Raw genomic sequence first — 21,073 nt, forward strand, 5'->3', positions numbered from 1 at the left:
CAAAGTCTTTCGTTACCCTGTTGCTTTTCCCCTTGTCATGCTCCCACGTAAACAGACAACGCCGCTTTTTGTCCAAGGAAATGGGATTATCACATGCACGGCAGCTTTTGTGTCGTCAGGTAAGATTAGCTCCCCCTTCCCCGCCATTTGGGTGGACATTTACTTGGCCGACCGGCACTTTAGGAGTGGCTTGAGAGCCGGGTAAGGGTGGGCTACCTCAAGCCTCACCAGACACTCCACTGTCCAGTTACCGACTGAGTGGCTTGCCTTCGGTACTTGTGGCACTATTGGCGCTTGTCTGGCTCCTTCACCGGCTTCAACCCTTCTACCAAGGATCCAAAATGCATCTTCGCGAACTAGAATGCCTGTTCATGTAACGCTGATCAGGGGGTCAAGATTTTAGGTGAGGGTCGTGCACCAGGGCCCTGAGCGTGCGACAAGTCACTTCCGTGATATTTTAATCCAAAGTTAATTTCCATTAGGTCCAACAAAACCCTGTAGTATCCCACCATCCTAGTAGTCATGGAAGCCTGTTGGGAGCTGCTGCACGCTGGGGCCTCTTTTCATGTCGCGTTCGCCAATAGTCCCTCTTCTCCTGGATTGAGGCGGCACACCGCGTCCAGGAGTCTGCAGCACACGGCACATCCACTAACTTTCCTTTCTTCTCCATTCACCTACCATGGCTACGTTAGTCATGGAAACATCGGCGCACCATATTCATTGTCAATTCTCTCATTATACGGTAGTGAGACGGATGGGCTCTCTCTTCAACCATCTGCAGCCCCTAATGCTGTTCCTTTTGCAATTTGTTACCGTCGTGACCCTGTCAGAGACTTCGAGCTAGTCGGGATTCTCAGACACTTCCCCGCCAGACCACCCACCACTGGAGCGAACTTACACGAGTCAGAACCCCTTTCCGGTTGGAGCTTGTGGCCATGGCGTAACGTCTGTCAATTGGTGCGAAATTCGAAGACTCGCCACGTCCCCTACACGTGCATAATCGCCCAAGCACGAATAACCAAGTCGTTTCCTCGTCCCCCCAGGCAGACGATACTCCTAAACCGAACCATTTAGCAACAATCTCAGTGCCAAGCGCCTGGCATTGGCCAACCATGGTTTCCTCGTTCCGTTTGATCCAACCAGCTGTGCAGCAGCCATTGCCTGCCAGTGCTATTGGGGAGTCTGACCATCCTAGAACTTCTTCTGTGAAGCTCGGCAAGAGAATCCACAGCGTCGCGCAAGCCTGTCGGAACTGTCGTCAGAACAAAGTCAAGGTGATTTACCTCGTTCCTTTTTTACTTCTAAGGGCTTAACTGACTCTTCTCTAGTGTGATGGCCGTCGACCGCAATGCGGCACCTGTACTTCCAGGCTACGTTCCTGTCGCTACGAATCCAAGGCGAACATGCCGAGAAGAGCAGCACTGAAGACCCGCCTCGACGCATTAGAGAAGCTGTTCTCTACTTTACAGGCCAAACCTACCAAGGACGCGAATCTGTTGCTGCAGCAAATTCGCTCTAGCGACGACATTGACTCCTTGCTTGATCTCGAGGATGAGACATCACCGCCTAGCCTCAACGGCTCCAGCAACACCAGCTCAGCCGTCAGCAGTCTCTCAAGTCCCACAGCTGGCACTATATCTGAAGAGCAGTCGGTCAGATCCTCTCCTTCTCTTGGTCAGAATACAAACTCCTGTTCTCTCCAAGAGGCGGATGTCAGCGATGAAACGTCTCAAAAAATCAATCTTTCTACCCCGGCCCCGACACAAAAGAAACTGTCAATAGATGTGTCTAGGTCCTTGGTTTCACTAGTCATACCAAGTGCCGTCACTACGCAAGCGGCGGTTGACAGCTTTTTCAGCTCCAGTGGCCGAATTTTTCACGTTTTCTCCCGTGAGCAGGTCTTATGTTACCACAAGGATGTCTTTACGAATGATAGCTGCACTATGGCAAATCAGAAGACGGCCATTTGTTGTCTTGCTGCAGTGGCAGCTGTCGGGGTTCAATACAATGGTGACGACTTCGACGTTGGTACTGACAGCGTATTTTACGACGTGGCAAGGCACTTCTTCGAGAATCTGGTGGAGGAGCAACCGCTCGACGCAATCAAGGCCTGCACGATGTTAGCCATGTACAACATGATGAATAAGGCGACTGTGTCACTCGCTTACCTTGGTTTGTGGTCCCATGCTGTCCTAGTGCGTTCTTGGACTAACTGTTGTTGTAGATATCGGCCTGAGCATGTCCAAGAGGCATAGTCTCAACGACAAGTTGTATCATCATCCCAGCCTCTCTCCGGAGGAATGGGCCGACTATCGAAGAGCATGGAGATCTCTGATGTTCCTTTCAAGGCAGGCTTGTCCCTGACGATCTCGCTGGCGTTGACTTACCCTGCCTAGCTGGCTGTCTTCCACTCTCGGATACATCAAAGGTGGTGATGTATCTTTCAGGGAACTGGTTCCGGTATTGCACCACTATCATTCATCCTCAATCAGATAAGCTCTAACATGATCATAGTTGGTGGAAGTAGAAGGTGACCACTCATGTGAAGTTAGCCACAGTGAGTAAGCTTATGAGCCATATCTCTTCTGTCTCTAATGGCCACAGTTGTCCAAATAGAGATGACCAAGATCTCTCTTCTGAACGCCGATATTCTACGGATGCACCTTTCATCTAAAGAAATGACCTGCCAAGCAATGGATTCTATCGACAAAGACCTTCAGGACTGGCACAATCTGCTTCCCAGCGAGATGCATCTCCCCAACCTCTGCCGGCAAGATCTTCCTGTCGAAGCTCGGCGGTCCATCTTGGCCACCCATCTCCTCTATCTCGGTACTCGTATGCTGCTATATCGCCGCCTCGCCTCACAATTTGTTTGGTCTTCTCCTACCCATGAGAGTAACGCTGCGAGGGAGTCGTATGAGGACAATCTTCTCAGCCATGCGGATCACGCTATTACGGCTGCGAAACAGTCGTCACGTATTCTGGGATTATTGCAAGCGGAAAAGGGAATCTTTAAAAAGTGTTGGCTTGTTATGTATGTCTCGGCTTATCTCCTTTACACCTCGTCTGATGGATTTAATACTAACGGCTTGTCCAGTTTCCAGTCATACACCTGCTGCGTTGTCCTTCTGCATTGTGTTGCCCAGAAACAGATACACCACTTTCCTCGGTCCTCGTGGGAAGATGACCTCACACAGGCTCGCATGTGCCTCGATGTGCTGTCTTTCTGCAGCACTCTCGACTCAGTGGCACTCAAATTTCGGGATTGCGTGGTCCCTATCCACGATAAACTGACGTCGTACATCTTCCCTCTCTCAAGTGCCAACGCACCCCAGAGCCCATCGTCCCTCCGTTACATGCTTAAAGTTCCGACAACTGCTGATCCCGATCGTGTCAGTCTGTCCTTGAAACTCCTGACAATACTGTGCCAGCCATTCAGCACAATCAATAGCAAGGATGGTTCGGGTGAAAGTCCAAGCAAGCCGTGGCCGAAAATTCCAGGGCAGTCAAAGAACCTGCACCCAGATAAAGAAACGAATTGGAGGGTTGATAGCTGCCCTTCATTTCAGTGGAACCCTGAGAATTTTGGTGTTGGCGCATCGGTATTTTTGGAGGGCGATAATCGGTTCATAGGGAGTGATCAGCCGAGCGGGTGGACTGGAGTCGGGGGCGAGGATGTGTTGGAAGAGCTGTACTAAGAGGTCAGTTGAACGGCATAAATGTAATGGGCTTGTGTTTGTACCATTATTGCATCAGGCAATCGGATTGTTATTACGTCTTTCCTGTGGCCTGTTGATTCGCCCCTCCATGCTGGCATTATGTACTGCGTGTCGTCATCATTAGATGTTAATCCTTTTGCAGAACCGGGATGGGACCGGTATCCAAATTCCCGTCGAGTACCATCAACGGCAAACTCATCCCAATAGCTACGGGCTGAGGAAGTGACTCTTAACACCCACTACACTGTCGAGAACTCCACCCTTCTCTGGTGGTGACTTGAGCTGCCTCTTGCTCCTAACTCGACGAATGGTATTGTTGAAAATCTCTATGGCACGCCGTGATAGGTGGTTTGGGGGTGAGTCTTGGGTGTCTCCTAGAAACTGGAGCCGTGTGCAACAGGGAGGCTCGGTCTTGTCCCTCCAAGTAAATGTTGTTGGTCCTGAATCAGTGCTTGTTCTGACTTTCCCCCTCTGGTCCTGTCCTGGCACTGGCGGTGATGGTTTCCGTAGGATTTTACTGCTGATTTTCCTCCAACCGCCACCCTCTTCATCGCTTTGTGGTTCCGGCGAGCCATCGGAGTTCAAAGCCCCAGATAGGATCGAGCCCTCTAGGAGTTCTCGGACGATTTTGACGGCGCCGTCCAGTTCCGAGGGGTGGGGAGGATGCTGGGAGGACCGAACCTCAACAAGCCGAGCTCGAACGTCACAGGGAAGGTTGAGCTCGCGTTCGCCGTTTGGAAGGATATAGGTCGTGAGCAAGTTCTCCCATTGGTCTTGCAGATAATCGTAATGGCATTTTCTTGATTCTTCGGGTATTCGATCGTTGTCGACTATTTCTGTGTGGCAAACTCGGTACCTGGAGGCGTCTTCGAGGAATTGGATGGTTTCCAGGCAATGGCTTCTGGAAAGGTAGGCAATGACATCGCGCAAGGTCCACGGATCTGGAAATAAATCGGAAATGGTGTCATCTAACGATGGCATCATGAAAAAACATTGTCGGAACAGCGAGAGCTTGTCATTCACACTGGCATGTCTTGGGCCCTCTCTAGGTTCTTATACAAATGCAACAACCTGAGGTGATGGACACCCTTTTACTGTCCGTCTCGCCACATGCTAGTCCTGCGGGCTGTGCTCCCCTCATGACCAGAATTTCGGGCAAAACGCTCCAGGTCATTTGATTGGACGTTTGCCCTTCGTCTTCTCGGGCGAGAAAACTCCAGCCAGTTTGATTGGATGACCTGGGAAAAGCTTAAGCGAGATCGACAAGTGGCTGAGTCGAGTCATGGATGCTCCCACACCACACAGGCTCTGTCGCTATATTCATATCTGCCACACTAGCAAACTCAGTGAGGATCTGTTAATGCCTTATCACTGCGAGATGGCAAGCATTCGCCACTCCCATAGTCATGATTGGTTTAGATCCCTGCTGAAGACCCAACCCGTGTCTTAGCACAAAACGGAGGTGCCGGGTACACCGTATAGGGTGAGCTTAAGGAGGAAGAGTTGCTCCCGTTCAATTTATAATCAAGCAATTTGTCAAGTCTAATAAACTCAGGGGGAAAGGTCTTTTACTGCGTGAACTATAGACCTAGCTTGTATGAGACGCTGACAAGACTTACACATCCCCACGAAGAAAGGCCAAGTATTAGATCGGATCATCGCATTACGGACTGTCGCTGCCAAGGTCAGCTGACGTCATGAACTGAGTGGGAAAATCCTTTGCGAGTTGACTTCTATATGAACTAAAGCGGAATCTGTTGCGAGGTTGCCTATTTAAATCTGAGACGTAGCACTTTTGCACTCCTCCAACGTGCTGTAGGAGTTTCATCTTAGAGTTTATCGTCTCCAGACGGGCACAATGGCTTATCTCAATACCTGGTGGTATCACTTCCTTGAGGAGCACGTATACGCTTTGCCTGAACCACCTCCTCGAGTCCGAACCAAGCCGTTGGAGGTCATCTGTGTTGGCCTGCCTCGTTCAGCCACTGAATCTCTCCAGCACGCCTTGCTGACGCTTGGCTATGATCACACGTATCATGGCTGGGACATTATCTATGAAAAGCCAAACTATGCACCCCAATGGGTCAAGCTTTGCCGCAAAAAGTAAATGTCAACCGTCTTTCAGCATGCATCTGTACTCATCGTGCACACAGATGGTTCGGCCCCCTCGATGGGAATACAAAGTTTACACCGGAGGACTTTGATGCTGTTATGGGCCACTCAACCGCCGTGACTGATGCAGCAGGCTCGGTCTTCGCCGCCGAGCTCATCGAAGCATACCCCGATGCAAAGATCGTCTTGAATTACCGCAAAGACTTGGATGCGTGGCACCGTAGCGCAAGTAAAACGCTCGCCAACGTGAAACATAACTGGGTCCTTTGGATTCTCTCCTTCCTAAGCCGTCAAGGTTTCTGGGCTTGGCACGTGTACCTCGACTTCATGTGGTCAGGCATATTCCGGGGACTGGACAATGACATCGAGACAGGTGTTGCAAGGAATGGGAAATGGGTCTACAAAGGTCGGTGGATCTGGCACTCTGTCGTGTCCGATGTGACGAGCTGACATTGACCAACTAGAACATTGCAACATGATTCGTGGACTTGTCCCCAAGGAAAGGTTGCTGGAGTGGACTGTCGAGGATGGTTGGGAACCGCTCTGTGAGTTCCTTGGTAAACCGGTTCCTGGCGAACCATTTCCTCACACCAACGCGGCTGCTGGATGGGATAATCATGAAGATAAGATTGCCAAGATGTACATGATGGAGGCATTGCAGACCATTGTCGTTCTGTCAGCAATCTTACTTGGCACCGGTGTTCTTATCCATGTGTTCGTTCAATAGATTCGATAGCCGGCCTACGTTGACGATGTCCTCGCATTCAATGAACCTTGTAGAGGTATATTGACGCCATGATAATTGGACATGTTTCATTCTATCATCCCATTCTCCTGGATGGCAAGGTGACTCGGAGGATATGGGTTTGATCATGGCCTAGACAGTGCGTTCATTTAGAGGGTACTAGAAAACAGTTTCGCCATCCCCTCCACATTGATGTTCCCTCCGCTCACTATGATACCTATGTCCCAACCCTGATCGCCAGCCTCCCTCCACCATAGATCTATCCTACCCGGAGCTAGCCACGGTTGCCCCAGCCTAATTCCGGCTTGCTTATCCGAGGGCAACTGAACTTCCGACTGTTCTAGACCGTCCATGATTTCTTTTGTCATGGATGGATGTACAGATCTGTGATGCCATTGAACTTATTAATCGGCGAAGTTAATGTGGGCTGAACCGTGGGACTACCCTCGGTTGTCGAGTGATTTATCAGCATAACCGAGAGGCCGGAATGTATATTCCGCTCCCTGAGTCAGTTAGATATGGCAATAGCAGAAGGACCTGATCTATTTCATATATTGCCTAAGTAATTTATTCTCATGCAGTGACGGCTCTTTATAGAGCCCTTGTTTATATCCGGATATAACTTTGACCTGCTGCACTCACCAACGGCCAACTAAGTTGACATTTCGATTAATATAGGGAGCCCTAAGGTCTTTATGTGAGCAGGAAGGCCGAGCATAAACAAGGCTATAGTTAACTAACTTATTCTCACTACGCTAGCACCGGCGCCACGGGCTATGTCGGTGGTGATTTTCTCAACATCATTACTCGTGAGCGAGCTAATTAGCAACTGCCAGTCCTAGTTCGAGATGCGGGCAAAGCTAGCATACTCTAGAAAGAGTATCTAAAGGTTCATTTAGTTAATGGAGACCTTGACCCGAGCGACGCGATCAAGCGAGAGGTTAAGCAGGCGGACCTTCTGTATAGTAAGTCTAATTACCAAAAGACAAGACCAGAGCGGCTAATTCAAATACAATTTTATCTAGACTTTGCAAGTTATTCTCATCTAGCAGGTGTCCAGGCGATTGCCCGCGGCGCACAGCGACACACTGCAGAACTGCCAGTCCATATCATCCATACGTCCGGCACTGACGTCGCAGCATATAAAGATCTCTGACACGAGACATAGGGTATTAGACAAACTAAGAAGTTCGACGACTAGGACGATATAAAGGAAGTTATGAATTTACCGGATGTTGCACCACATCGAAAAGTCGATGCCACCTTTCTCAACTTAGGCCGAGAGTCCGCTGACTCTGTTAAAACCGCCGTTGTCTGCCCCCGTTGATTCACGGCCCCGGGCGAGGACCCTGCCACAAGAAGAGTATGCAAGCACATTGGATACCCTCCCACTTCGGCCACATGCCCCTTTCTTCTTCACTGTCCTCCCCACATACAAATTCTTTCAGCCCAGCGCACCCAAATAAGAGGTGGCGAGAGTGAGAAAAAAAACTTGGATAGACGACACTAAACAGGGCAACTCAACGTCCCACTATATACTATGTTACTGCCTTCTCACTAAACGCAGAGAGAAAAGAAGAAAAATGTGCGTTATAAGCTTATATACACATTGCCAGCTGCACGAGTGTACCCCCGGAATTCGACGAAGCTTTCCTCCTCGGTGAGTTGGGCCCCGTGCGAGCAGCTGCGTTCCTGTCTACTGGGCTCCGTTTACTTGGCACACACGCGAGCATAGATGTTGGTAGGGCTGGGGCAGCCATAGACCTTCTTGTTGCTAGGGGTGCTATAGCACTTGGCGTCATTAGCAGCACAATCGAACTTGTCGCAACCGGCGCCAGGGTTCAGGATGTTATGCTTGTCGGCAAAGGGGTTGCCGAATTCACTAGTGAGTCAGTGCGTCAGAAGCTATTCAAAAATAGTAAGAATTTTTACATACGTGCTGAGCTCATCTGGAAGAATGTCAGATAACGCTATTTGGGTGGGCAGGGGTACACTTACAGTAAACATTATCAGGCTTTGAGGAGGTTGAGTAACCAAAGAAGAGCGGCTTGGTGAGGGTCTTTGTAGTGGCAATCTTGACGGTCTATCAGATATGGCGTTAGTCACATTCCCCTAATCTCATGGAATCACAAAGCAGCGACAGGAATTAACGAACCGAGCCAGAAGAGCGCAAGTCTTCAGAGAACCGCTGGCCAGGCTTCACGGTTGTGAGGGGACCAGGCGCTCCGTTGTTAGAAGGGTGAGATTGAACATAGATGGCGGTGTCGCAATCGTTGATTACGATGGCCTGGTTGGCAGCAGTAACACTACCGACAGCGGCAAGAGCGGTAAAGATGCTGAACTTCATGGTGAAAGTGTTGGGATGGAGAAGAAGCTGAAAGTCTTGAGCCTGAGAAGAGAGGTAGTGAGGTGATCTGTAGTAAGGAGACTGGGCAAAGGCTGCTTTTTAGCTTGCGGTTCTACTCTTCAATGTATCATAGGGGCCCACCATGACAGCAAGATTCATGCGGCCTTATTACCTATACGAGTCTGACTTGGTTGTATTCTTTACAAATTACCTAGTGAGATCGCTGAGGTAAGAGATCGGCACGGTAAAGTTGAGTTTCAAAATCCATCACTGACCAAAGGAGCAAAAAAGTGGAATACACCCAACCCGAGACATCCGACAGACCGCCTACCCGACCGCTATTGTATGGAAACACCATGAGCAAACCCTGGCCCTGCAACGAGGTCAATACGAGGCTCGACGGGGCTGATTTGGCAGGCCTACTCTCCTATCAAGCCCCATCGCTTCACTCACCAGCCTGATCGATAATTATTGGAATCTCGTATCCGAACGGCATGTGGGCATAGAACTCTGGTAATAGCTGAACAATTGCCGAGTTTACGAGAGAGGAAATTGAAATGTGGATGCGCATTAAGCAAGGCAATATAAACTGAAACAGTGATGGAGCAGTGGAGCAGACAAACAACATGCAGGGAAGGAAAAATAGCTACCCCAAGCTTACCGCTTTGTTCTTCCTAGGTTGCTTTGTCTTTTTCCTGTTGGCACTTGTGCCATGTCAGTAGCCTGCTAGGTGATCCTGCATATGAAAGGGCATTCGGGGTCCCCCTTGGACACTGGTCATGCTGATGCTGCAGCCCTTTTGGTCCAACTTCGCTTCTCAAATGTGGTCCTCTAGATTGTGAGGCTAGCTGCTTGGCAGTTGATGTTTTAGCTGTCTCGGTTTTTAAGCTCGGCATTTAAAGCCGTTTAGGCTGGCCAATCGCTTAAAACCGTTAGATAATATCGCATTTCTTTTATTAATTTACCCTCAAGGGAGCTTTTACTAGCTGCAATAAGAACAAAAACAACCGTTAATTTATTAAGCATGCCTAGCATCTCTGCGCCATTCAACAACATTCATCAGGGGCCAATGTGGTTGGTACTGAAAGGCGCAGGGCTGAAATGTTGATTGAAAGACACCCTGAGGAATATGAGGCCGGCCTTCGGGCCAAGGTTAGCTTCGTCCGCGTTGATGAGGTAAGGAATTGCAACAGCCCAGGCGAGGTTGATGACGGCATTCACAGCAGTGGCGATAGCGGTCGTCTTGGCTCGCAGGCGTGTAGAAGAGATCTCTCCCACGATGGTCCATCCGATGGCCCCAAGCGGGAGAAAATAGAGCACATTTCAAATAACACTGAATGCTGCCGGAGCTTTACCGTTACCATCGGTCCCAACGCCGACCCATCCTAAGATGGGGATTGCAATGAGGTAGGGGATTATAAAGAAAAGCCCGAATAGGAGCTAAGGGCGTCTTCCCACTTGTTCAATTAGACTAAAAGCAATGCCGATGGCGACAATAGATAGAAGGCTTGAGATGACCGTGATCAGGAAGGCGGTAGAAAGTCCCGAGAGGCTCAAAAAATAAGCCAAATAGTTTCCACAGAGGGGAAAGCCTGAAAACTATTGCATGACCATCGGGAGGCAGGCAAGGAAAGTGCGGCGGCGATCAATGCCCTTAAAGCAATTAAGAAACGACACTCGGTCCGCCCCGTTCTCTCGCTCGTGGGTAATAGTCGTCTTGATGGTTTCTAGGTCGGCCTCGGCAGAGTAGCCGGCTCTTGACCCCTTAGAGTCCGGAGCGTCTTGAGAGCCGTATCGTAACGCTCCTGACTAACTAGATAATATGGCGATTCTGGGACCAGAAAGACGAACAAGGCAAAGGATAGTAAGCCGAGGCCGAACTGAGAAACTACCGCTGCTTTCTATGACTATCTCCCTTTGATGTGTGATGTCTCTTCTAGGACGCAAGAGGCGAGGAATGAGCCGAGGGTGATCTAAAATTGGAAGAGAGAAAGAAGAAAGCCTCGGATATCGATTGGCGCTAACTCGGAGATGTATGTCGGGGTATTCCCCTGCATAAATCCTATAGCCAGGCCAAAGAGCAGCTTAGCGACGACCCAGACCTTCCAGTCGGGGGAGAACAGCTCGGTAACGGTCCCGATTATGGTCGGCCTAGTTGAAAAGCGTTGCCAGTCCACTTATCGAGATATCTGGGCGGTACTGTTGTTAATAGACTTACGCCACGGTGATGCAAAAGCATATTCTGCGGCCGAGTATGTCATTGAGCGTTCCAATAATAAATGCCCCGATAATTGCAGCCGCAAACTGGCAGATCATCTATACCACCTGTCTATCAGCTAGAAGGGTCCACATTTGGAGGTCTTCATCATAGAATCCGAATTGCATCACGAATTCCCGGTTCGCGATGATGGACCCAATAAGCGTCAGGTCGTAGCCGATGAGCACAGCCAGACTAGGGACCTTATCATCAATTCACCGTTCCTTGACATGAGTTGCATACCGTGGCCTTGACACTTCCCCCGCAGCCTCCTCAGACTTGAACTTGGAGGTGGAACATCAAGCGTTCCCCACGATATGGTCTGATACCCCTAGTTGTACAATAATCCCGCTTGGCCCGGTGTTCCGGTCAATTACACAGCCTGTGGTGGCCTCGAGCCGTGGTAGACCTGCCTGTATGCTCGCTCTAGACCTCATAGTCAGACCACCAAATTAGGCGAACTAAGCATAGCTTATCACAGCCCACAATAGTGTCCCCGGTCGGAGCCGTTTGGATGGATGGCATGATATGCCCGGACTGTGTTTGGGTCAGCCGCAAGAGTCACCGAATCTAAGGAAAGCATCGGCTATGTGTCGCTCATTTGCATTACCTGGCATTCCCACCACAAGTATTGGAGTCATCGGCAGAGCTACGTCACATAGAGCACAAGGGTCACTAGAATTATCACTAGCTTTATTATCATCGCTATTCTACCCGAGGCCTAGTGATATATAAGCCGCAAGTTCTTATCAGCGCAACTCCTTAAGAAACCGCGAAATAACTTCCGCACCCTAAGCACAGCAGCTACCAAGGTCTAATGGTAATTCCACAAAGGTATGAGGAGCGCCCGGGATAAACCTAACCTTGGCCTGGCCTGAGGCCATCTGCCAATGCGCTGACAGCAAGGTAGTATCGTCTATCAATGGATCGGCTGTACCGCAGAGGAACAGGGCTGGGGGCAGGCGACCCTTTAGTTGATCCAAGTGTCGATAGAGGGGACAGACTGGCTTCGACACGAGTTGACCGCATTCGGCGTGTCATTGTGCTTCCTCTCAAGATCTCAGCTCGAAGGGACACGCATCCCTCTCGTGCACCATCTTCACACCCCTTCCAAGGCCTTGTCAGCGTGAGGGAGAGCTCGGAGCTATCTACTAGTGTCTAGCATGGGAGTAGGGTAGCAAGGCACGCCTTGATTGTTGAGTGCTGAAGAATAAAGCTGTGTGGTATCGAGCTTGTCCACACTTGGCAAGTCAAATACATACAGCATAGGTCAGTACTTGCCTGCGTTGGAGCCGCGTCGGGCTTCGTCCGCAGCCACCGCCCATCCCTGCTCTATGCCGTCTCACACAATCAAGCCATCATGCCCAATGACTGCTCGTGCATATGCAAGAGGAACGAATAGTCTTGACGATAGACTACACGAAGATAAGGCGTTGGGTGCGATTGGCTCGGGAACTGGTGGGCAATGCAGTCGGGAGAGAATAAAGCAGTGAGACATGTTTTTACTATACCTATTCTGGTGGAGGGGCTGAGGTTTATGGCCTCAAAATGTGGTCAAAAACAACTCATGCTTAATGTGCTCCATGATCAGTCGGGCGTGAGGGGCCTCGTTGCAGCTCTCGGGTTTAGACCACTGAGAGCCTGACAAATAGTCGGATGATGGATGGACTCAAATGCCCTCTTGCAGATCTTAATCTTGGACCACTCAGAAAGGTGAGAAAGGAGTCGCATGACTATACATGACGTGAATTAAGCATCAAACCCCCTCCATTTCATGCACTGCCCTACTTCTACCTAGATTAACAATAAGTCAGATCATTTCTGGTGTCGATAGAGCAGCAAAACACTTGGCTTCATTAATAATAAATTCCCCATGTTGTATAAGGCTCCTCTTACAAAACAATTCTCATGTCATTCATGAGCCATGTCCAGCACAACTCCAATGGCTCGCGAACCTTCAACACTGCCAGATGAGCACAACGGGCGATGTGACAAGTGCATTGCAATTCCCTGGCACGCAGAGTTTGCAAGACTGCATACAATTCGATACGAGAGCCCTACCGACCAGGAAAGATCACTCGCAGTCCCACGCATCAGGTGTCCTCGCATTGACTACTCCAACGAATACAACTACAGTTCTTCTTTCGATCACCATGCATCCATTACTGCTCTTGAAGAGTCAGCAAATGGGGGCTGCGACCTTTGCCAGACCTTTCTAAATTGCATGCTAGTTTACGGTATAGATCGGCTGGATCCCCTCGACGAAGGCATAGAAGTCACAATTACCCGTCATGACGAGGAAATAATGATATTTCTGGACATTCCTCACAAACCTAGTCGTGAATCTGTCAGGACAGGAGGGAATGGTCCGACCGCGCGCTTAGATGTCAAGATATGTACGCTTGATATGGATGCTTCTCCAAGCCGGCCTCTGCAAACAGACGGTTCGCGCCAGATCAAACGTATGTGATTGGTACAACCAAATACAAACCGTTCGGCATGCTAACTCTGCCAGGGTTCCTTCCACAGGATGTCAATGGAGAATTGGAAGACCTTGTGCATCATGCTATTCGGCCTTGGATGAAAAGATGCCTTAAGGAGCATACTACCACGTGCAATCACGAAGCCAAGAGCAGCAACAACCCGATCCTACCGACTCGACTCCTTTTCGTCGGTAGCCAGACACATCCTACGCCCAAGCTCGTTGAAAATCAAAATCGCACCTATACTCGATACCTCATATTGAGCTACTCATGGGGCTCAAGCGGCAATCACAACAAGGTGAAGACATTGGAGGAGAATTATCAAGCCCGTCTTGAGGGTATCGATATTTCCGAACTTCCGAAAACCATTCAAGATGCTATAGAAGTCACTCGCGCCATGGGGGAATCCTATATCTGGATTGACGCTATATGCATCAAACAAGACAAGGATCCCAATGTTAGTGACTGGGACCTCGAATCACCTAAGGTTGGAGACTATTACGCCAATGCGCTGTGTATGATCTCGGCAATGCGTGCCAAGGATAGCGCTGGAGGTTTCCTTACAGAAAGGAAACTTTCAAAGTACCCCCATCGTCAATCTCTTCTTGCTTGCGGGAAGACCCCGCACGGAGACAAGAATGTTCATATCTGGGCTGAAGTAATCAACCCTCAACTCGGACTGGAGGCTGACACGGAGCCCTTGATGGATAGGGGCTGGTGCCTTCAAGAGCGAGCTCTTTGCCCAAGAAGATTGCATTGGACCAAAAATGGACTATTCTGGGAGTGCAACAAAACGTCCTCGTCCGAACATCAGGCCCTTTCCGGAGTTTCTAGTGCTATATGGTGGATGGGTACGCTCGCTACCCATCACGTATTCAGCGTGGAGGACAAATCAAGGGCTCTTACAGAGCAATGGTGTTTCCTCATACAAAGATATTCCGGTATGGCGTTATCATATCCGACAGACCGACTCGTCGCAATTCATGGTATCGCTGCTCGCCTCATCAAACAGCGCCGTGATCGGTACTGTGCCGGAGTTTTCGAATCTCAAGTACGCGCAGGGTTGCTCTGGTATTCAACTGAACATGCAAGGAAAGATTCAAACTTCCCGAGCTGGTCATGGGCGTCTGTCACTGATCGAGTCACTTGGCTTCAGCCATGGACTGGCCCCAACATTACCACCAAAGTTCAAGTAACTTCCTTTCCAAGTTCCATTCCGGTGACGAAGGTCGCGGCAGGTGAGACCTGCGCACTTGGATTAACAGCCCCTATAGCTGAAGTGACTCTAGATGGAGGCAAAGAACGGGAAGATGTGTGGGTGTCTTCGAAGAGCAAGGACTGGCCCAGTGCTACAGCTCGAGTATATCCAGATCCAGATTCTGGACTGAGGTTAGACGGTAATATCCCTCGAACTGTGAAGGTTGCTGTGTTGGTCCAAACGAACTTAGATAATAGGGATGATATTTCTTGGGGGGGGGATCATTTTAAAAGAGAAGGAAGGTCAAAGTAAGAATGTTTATACGAGGGAAGGCAGCATTCGGATCGAGTTGTATCCCGAGGATGAGACTGGTTATAAAAACCTTGAAAACCAGGACATTATTTTAGTTTAATGACTGTTTGTTTAGCTAGTTAATTTTAAACTATGGAAGAATAATTTGACCTCGTAGCATACCAAAAGGTAGATCAAGGCAATCCAGCAAGAACAATACAGTTTTACACTCAATCAAGACAAGTCGAATAAAAGCTATTTTTTATGTATTAAATAAATATATGTATATTTAATTAAATATTCTCGCCCTTGAAATTGAGTGTGATGACAGGCCTTGCGGGCTGGAACCGTTAATCGAACTAGATTCCCTTAGTGTAGATGCCATCTTGTTCAGGGTCTCGCTTACGATGATCGGGGTTCGATGGATGTGGGTTTCGATAAGGTTGTGCGCCTCTGGTCAAAGGGGGACATGTCTCCAGATTGGCCGTGGTTGATTCTAAATGAGGTGTCTGCAGCAAAAGTGAATATTATAATAGATTACGTGCCGTGATCAACAGAGGTTTATGGCTGGCGTCACTGGTCGACAGCCCATTGGTCGCTCCGATCTCGGGCGAGAGATCAGACAATCCTTGCAGAGGTCTGGAAACCACTCCCGACGCTTACATTAGCCGTAGGCTTTGTCGCCTGCTCGTAGGAGATATAGAGATGGGTCATCTCATGCTGTGGCTAGGTTGGGCGCGACTGTGGGAATGTTATAGCTGAGCCATGTAAGTGGAATATATCAACTCCCTGCCGCCACAATGCACTCTAGAGACCTAATCAGGGAGCCGCAACGGATGTCAAATGTAAAAAAAAAAAGGAGAAAAGGGCCAAAGAAACACCCTTAAGCAACGTCTCGGATCTAGGGTTGACTCTCAACAAGCCACTTTTGATGCTGAAGCCACCAAGTATGACCCCTGTCTACAAAGCTCGCCCTGTTATTCAAAGACAAGGAGTTTGTACGTGAGAATGCTCTTGGCAACCAGGCCATCCACGTCCCTGCGTAGAGCCTCCGTATTCCCCATCGGCGGCCTCGTCGAGAACACAAATGGCCTTGTCAACCGCTATGAAGCTGGTCTGTCAGAGGAGAATGGGACTAAGTGGCTCCACCAGTATACCGAGTCGATACGGTAGCACCAATGGGCTTTCATTTGACGCCTTTGCTAGCCTGGTTGCAACGGGATCCCGGACTTAATGAACACCCCGTCATGGGTCGTACTGCTTTGCACTGTGTGCCGATTTACTGATAGCTTCGGAAAGCTCTATCTAAGAACCTATAACCTTCGACTTTAATGCTATTGGCGGCAATCAGGGGCGGCTCACTTGGTGACAAAAACCCTTAACTAGAGCGAAACGGTTGAGGGTGGGCGTTGATCTCCTTGAGGCTTCTTGCATTAGGTAGATATATCGTAGCTGGCATTCTAAATACGTTGCAACGACTGCTATCTCGATAAAAAGTTGGTACGAGGTATGTTTCAAATAGCCCGCCATCTTTCTCTGAAACGAGTTCAACACCAACGCAGGGGTATCGAGCCCCATTCTTTGTAACATCTCGGCGGCCGACGTGTCCGTGAGTGCGAATTGGACCCATCCTGCGGACTTTGGGGGCTCTGAGGTCCGCAGCCTACCTAAACTGAACTCCGCAGCTTGAATTTTTGTAGACATCTATCGAACATAAAACTCCTGAGGTTTCCTATGTTCACATTGTCTTTTATCACGTCAACATCTCCGTCCATGTCAACAGTTCTTACCACCTGGATACTACGCATTGCCCCTCAAGTCCAAAATGGCCATCCTTGCAGTTGCTGGTGGGACAGGCGATGTTGGTCGAACACTCGTCGAGGAACTTGTCCAGTCGGGCAAGCACAGAGTCATCGTGCTCTGCAGAAAGGTGAGTGGACACAGGCCTTGGTTAGTTCCAGCATTCAGACAGCTAAGCTCCTCGACAAGACCCCCGCGACAGCCATCTCAGGCGCAGAGTACGCCGAGGCCGATTATGATGACATCGAGGGCACGGCAAAGATGTTGGATAACAACAAGGTTGATACGGTCATTTCTGCCCTGACCATCGCAGGTCCCGGTGCCCGGGCCCAACGCAACCTGATTGCTGCGGCCGACAAGTCCTCCACAGTTTACAGATTCACCCCCAGCGAATTCGTAGGCTACGTGCCCAAGGGGTACGTTGGACCGGTTCTTGAATTGATCTAGTCGACTGACACGACGATTTTAGAGATAAAGCCGCCTTGAACAACCCTATGACTAGTCCACTAGTTCATGCTGCGGAGGCACTCGATAATTCGGGTCTCAAGTACACCCGTATCGCAATCGGAGTGTTTATGGACTACGTGGGACTCCCTCATATCCCCAGCCACCTTCGAAACTTCCCATGGGCATTCGACTTCCCATCACGCCGCGCTGTCGTTTCAGGAACGGGTAACGAACTAATCACCATGACCTACTCGAAGGACCTCGCGCGTTTCGTGGCTCGTCTCGTCGAAGAAGATAAATGGCCTGAGTGGAGCTTCATTAGTGGCTCGGACGTCACTCAAAACCAGATCATGGCTATCGTGGAGAAAGCCATTGGCGATAAACTAGCCGTGACCTATGACACCATGGAGGAGCTTAAAGCGGGAAAGGCCACCCTGCTATTCCCAGACGAGGAGGGTTACGGAGGTATGGATACTATGGGAATGATGGCTATGGTACGAGCTTCCGTGGTCGAGGGAGAGATGCTACTTCCAAAGGAGGGTCGCCTGAATGATAGGTTCCCGGAGATCGAGACCACGAGTATTGATGATCTTATTACCCGTGCCTGGACTGGTAAATAAGTTATGTTTAGATACATGCGTCGTCATAAGGTGGTTGGTGCCTGTGTTGAGGTGAGATTTCCTGAGTTTAGGAGAATAACCTTTAGTCTCATCCCATACTGTCGGGCTTGGGGATCGGCCAGTCTTTATGTATCACTAGCATTAGTAATTTTATACTGATACAAACCAAGCCTCGTATAGCTAAGTAGACTTACCAAATACTGTATGTTCTTTGTTGACGCTTCGTTGCTGCAAGACACCATTTTCATCCAAAGACCACTTCATTTGGGACTTGCCTTGAGCCCTGATCAAGGAGAATAGACCTAGAACAATTGATACTTTCATAACAAAACATAATTACTATTAAAGTCATGCCAGACCGGGTTGCGCTATAACGCCCCGATACATTCAGTCTATGGTAACGACTAGCCGGTTATCAAAGTCATGTGCTGCCACCTTATCATAGGTACTTCTCTCTCCTCTAGCTTGAGCACTGTGAGGTGGCTGAGCACACCCTCTCGCCCAACAACCTCCAGCATCTCCCGAGCCTCGTCCGCATTTGTGAAGATAGATCCCTTGACGACGATCTCTCTAAACACGGGGTTGAAGGCGTCAAACTTGTAGCTCTGCTCGGGCAGGCCCAGCACAACACAAACACCCCTGGGCCGCAACTGATGAAGGGCCCAGTCGCTTGCCTCCACGTCGTCGGTGCATGCAACGGCGCCGTGTAGCCCGATGTCTCTGGTCAAGTCTGATATCTGCTTGGCCGCCTCTTCGTCACCGAACTTGACGATCGCATTAGGCTTGAGATGAGAGGGCACTTCGGCGGCCAATCTTAAGCCGACATCACGGTTGTCAATTGCAACGACCTGATATCCTAACGCCTTCGCGAAATGAATCGCAAGAACCCCCAGGCCCCCGATGCCCACGATCCCGATTGAGTACCCCTTCTTCAGACCTGTCTGCTTAATGGCGTTCCATACCGTCACCTAATGAGAACATAGTAAGCACACTTCCAGCATTATTCTCAGTCTGACCTACTCCCGCTCACATCAATGGTGCTGCCTGGTCAAAGGATACAGTGTCCGGGATTATGGCGAGGGTATCTTCAGGAGCCACCATGTACTCGGCGAACCCTCCATCTGCGCCTGGGATCCCAGCCATGGTAATATCGTTGCAGAATCGAGGATCAAGGGACCCAAGATTCTATAGAGCCCATTTGCAGGCGCTGCATGAACCACAAGGGTTTCTAAAGTTCAGCACACCCACTCGATCCCCAACCTTCCAGTCGCCCCTAACGCCCTCGCCGAGTGCCGCGACCGTCCCAGCTGGCTCATGCGATCCAGTGACTGGCAATTTGGTTTTGTAGACACCTTGGATAACCTAGAAGTCAATGTGACAGAAGCTAGATGCCGCCATTCTCACGAGGACCTCTCCCGTCTTTGGGGTTGGGACGGGCACATCGTCACGGAGAACATAGCTCTGGTTGTACTAATAATCCTGTAAGCCGAGATCCCCTACCAAATGTACCTTTTACCCAACTAGATTTGAGAAGACCTTAATTCCTGAAGTAGCAACGCCTTCATCCGCTCAGGAAGTGTCTCGTGAGCCATGGTGTCTGCCACTCGTGACCGTATTCAGGCTCAGACTCCTGCAGAATTGTGAGGTCAAACGTTGTGAGTTGGGGAGTGCCTTGGCACTTTAGTCAGTGTCAAGAGTGGAGGAGAAATGTAGTGGCATTTGTCAGCGTGGAGTAACATAGATACTGGCCGTTAAGCGTTGGACTTGACGGCGGACTCAAAGGCCGATCAGACCGTCTGGCTTTGAGAGGTTCCACATACTGTACCGACTGCCATTCAGTCCCATTACCAATATGTCAGGAAGCCAGATTAGGATTGGTAAGCTCAGTTGTGGGACACCTCCCAGGTCGTACGGGGACAAGGATTATAAAGACTGATATCACAACACAACTCACATCGGACGACATACCAACCCTTTCACATACTTATCACCAGTCCTTCTGTTTCACCATACCACCTGACATCATGTCTAAGAACATCAAGACCATCCCTACCGCAGAGTACGACGAGGTCGTCCGAGTCGTCCAGCAATACTATTGCGAGGGCTGCCACAAGGGAGACACTTCGCTCCTCAAGCAAGCATTCCACAAGGATGCCACCATGTACGGCTTTACAATGACTGGGGAACTCCTAGGTGGCCCTGTATCCAACCTCTACGACTTCATCAACCAACACGGTGATGCTCCCAACATCAAGACCCGTATCGACGTCATCGGCATCACCCCTACAACCGCCGTCGTCAAGGTAGACATGGAGCGCGACGCCGCCGAGAAAGACTACACAGACTTCCACACCATGATGAAGTTTGACGGCGAATGGAAGATTATTGCCAAGGTCTTCCACACCTACGAGTCATGAACGGTTGTTTTTGGAGATGAATTGGGGGAGGGGTTGGGGTGGAAACATAGGCTTGTCGAGACGACGACACACGCGGAAAGAAAAGCAGGATGTTTATGAACGAATACATTGCCTGTCTCAAACACTTACTCATGATCCTTCTACTGTGATACAACCTTAAGATATCAAGAGTTTGATGATATTTCGAGTTGGAGTTTCCATGGGAGAGACAGGAGCCACAGAGGTGTTCAATGACATCAGTGCAACAGTACTACCAGAAATGCTACGGGATGCTTATATACGTTCTTCAACATGTGAAACCAATCACGAGGCAACTAGGGTTGAAATCGCATCCAACTTGAGAAGTTACCTAAAGGAGTAGCTTAGGCATCGAGCTGAGAATAACACATGTCAAGCAGTATCGGGAAGACATATCGACAAGCCTATATAGCTAGATCCTAGCCACGAGCCATATTCAAACTTATTATGTAGGTCTAAGACATCAGATCAGGCCCGTGGAATTAGCCAAGATGCCTCCATCGCGCGTACAACTGGTCCGGCGTGCACGTTTCAAAGGACATGATGTCGGATATTCACACTTGGTACGACAAGAGCAACACTATATCTCGTCATTCATCCAACTCTTCTGAAGCGTTTA

General features: G+C 49.6%; 7 protein-coding genes across 7 annotated transcripts; 5 read left to right on the plus strand and 2 right to left on the minus strand.

The window, feature by feature from the left end:
- Positions 1–1,112: 1,112 nt before the first annotated feature.
- NCS57_01283500 (uncharacterized protein) lies at positions 1,113–3,698 on the plus strand (the record flags this gene model as incomplete). The annotated part of the gene is made up of 8 exons (XM_053062494.1): positions 1,113–1,274; positions 1,329–2,172; positions 2,225–2,336; positions 2,397–2,460; positions 2,515–2,557; positions 2,605–3,034; positions 3,098–3,392; positions 3,570–3,698. 8 exons carry the CDS (start codon positions 1,113–1,115, stop codon positions 3,696–3,698), a joined length of 2,079 nt encoding a protein of 692 aa, XP_052907389.1.
- Positions 3,699–5,577: 1,879 nt separating this feature from the next.
- Positions 5,578–6,558, plus strand: NCS57_01283600 (uncharacterized protein; the record flags this gene model as incomplete). Its single annotated transcript, XM_053062495.1, has 3 exons — positions 5,578–5,822; positions 5,873–6,237; positions 6,296–6,558. The coding sequence occupies 3 exons, from the start codon at positions 5,578–5,580 to the stop codon at positions 6,556–6,558; spliced, it is 873 nt and encodes a 290-aa protein (XP_052907390.1).
- A 1,728-nt stretch (positions 6,559–8,286) lies between these two features.
- On the minus strand, positions 8,287–8,923 carry NCS57_01283700 (uncharacterized protein; the record flags this gene model as incomplete). The annotated part of the gene is made up of 4 exons (XM_053062496.1): positions 8,287–8,458; positions 8,513–8,525; positions 8,575–8,659; positions 8,732–8,923. 4 exons carry the CDS (start codon positions 8,921–8,923, stop codon positions 8,287–8,289), a joined length of 462 nt encoding a protein of 153 aa, XP_052907391.1.
- A 4,664-nt stretch (positions 8,924–13,587) lies between these two features.
- On the plus strand, positions 13,588–14,859 carry NCS57_01283800 (Het domain pin-c1; the record flags this gene model as incomplete). The annotated part of the gene is made up of 3 exons (XM_053062497.1): positions 13,588–13,642; positions 13,696–14,256; positions 14,498–14,859. The coding sequence occupies 3 exons, from the start codon at positions 13,588–13,590 to the stop codon at positions 14,857–14,859; spliced, it is 978 nt and encodes a 325-aa protein (XP_052907392.1).
- A 2,118-nt stretch (positions 14,860–16,977) lies between these two features.
- NCS57_01283900 (NmrA domain-containing protein) lies at positions 16,978–18,019 on the plus strand (the record flags this gene model as incomplete). Its single annotated transcript, XM_053062498.1, has 3 exons — positions 16,978–17,082; positions 17,142–17,368; positions 17,422–18,019. The coding sequence occupies 3 exons, from the start codon at positions 16,978–16,980 to the stop codon at positions 18,017–18,019; spliced, it is 930 nt and encodes a 309-aa protein (XP_052907393.1).
- A 404-nt stretch (positions 18,020–18,423) lies between these two features.
- Positions 18,424–19,162, minus strand: NCS57_01284000 (PKS-ER domain-containing protein; the record flags this gene model as incomplete). Its single annotated transcript, XM_053062499.1, has 2 exons — positions 18,424–18,987; positions 19,079–19,162. 2 exons carry the CDS (start codon positions 19,160–19,162, stop codon positions 18,424–18,426), a joined length of 648 nt encoding a protein of 215 aa, XP_052907394.1.
- An 881-nt stretch (positions 19,163–20,043) lies between these two features.
- Positions 20,044–20,436, plus strand: NCS57_01284100 (uncharacterized protein; the record flags this gene model as incomplete). The annotated part of the gene is made up of 1 exon (XM_053062500.1): positions 20,044–20,436. The coding sequence occupies one exon, from the start codon at positions 20,044–20,046 to the stop codon at positions 20,434–20,436; it is 393 nt and encodes a 130-aa protein (XP_052907395.1).
- Between the last annotated feature and the right edge of the window lie 637 nt (positions 20,437–21,073).

This window comes from Fusarium keratoplasticum, chromosome 11 (genome assembly GCF_025433545.1).
Source record: "Fusarium keratoplasticum isolate Fu6.1 chromosome 11, whole genome shotgun sequence".
Classification (NCBI taxonomy): domain Eukaryota; kingdom Fungi; phylum Ascomycota; class Sordariomycetes; order Hypocreales; family Nectriaceae; genus Fusarium; species Fusarium keratoplasticum.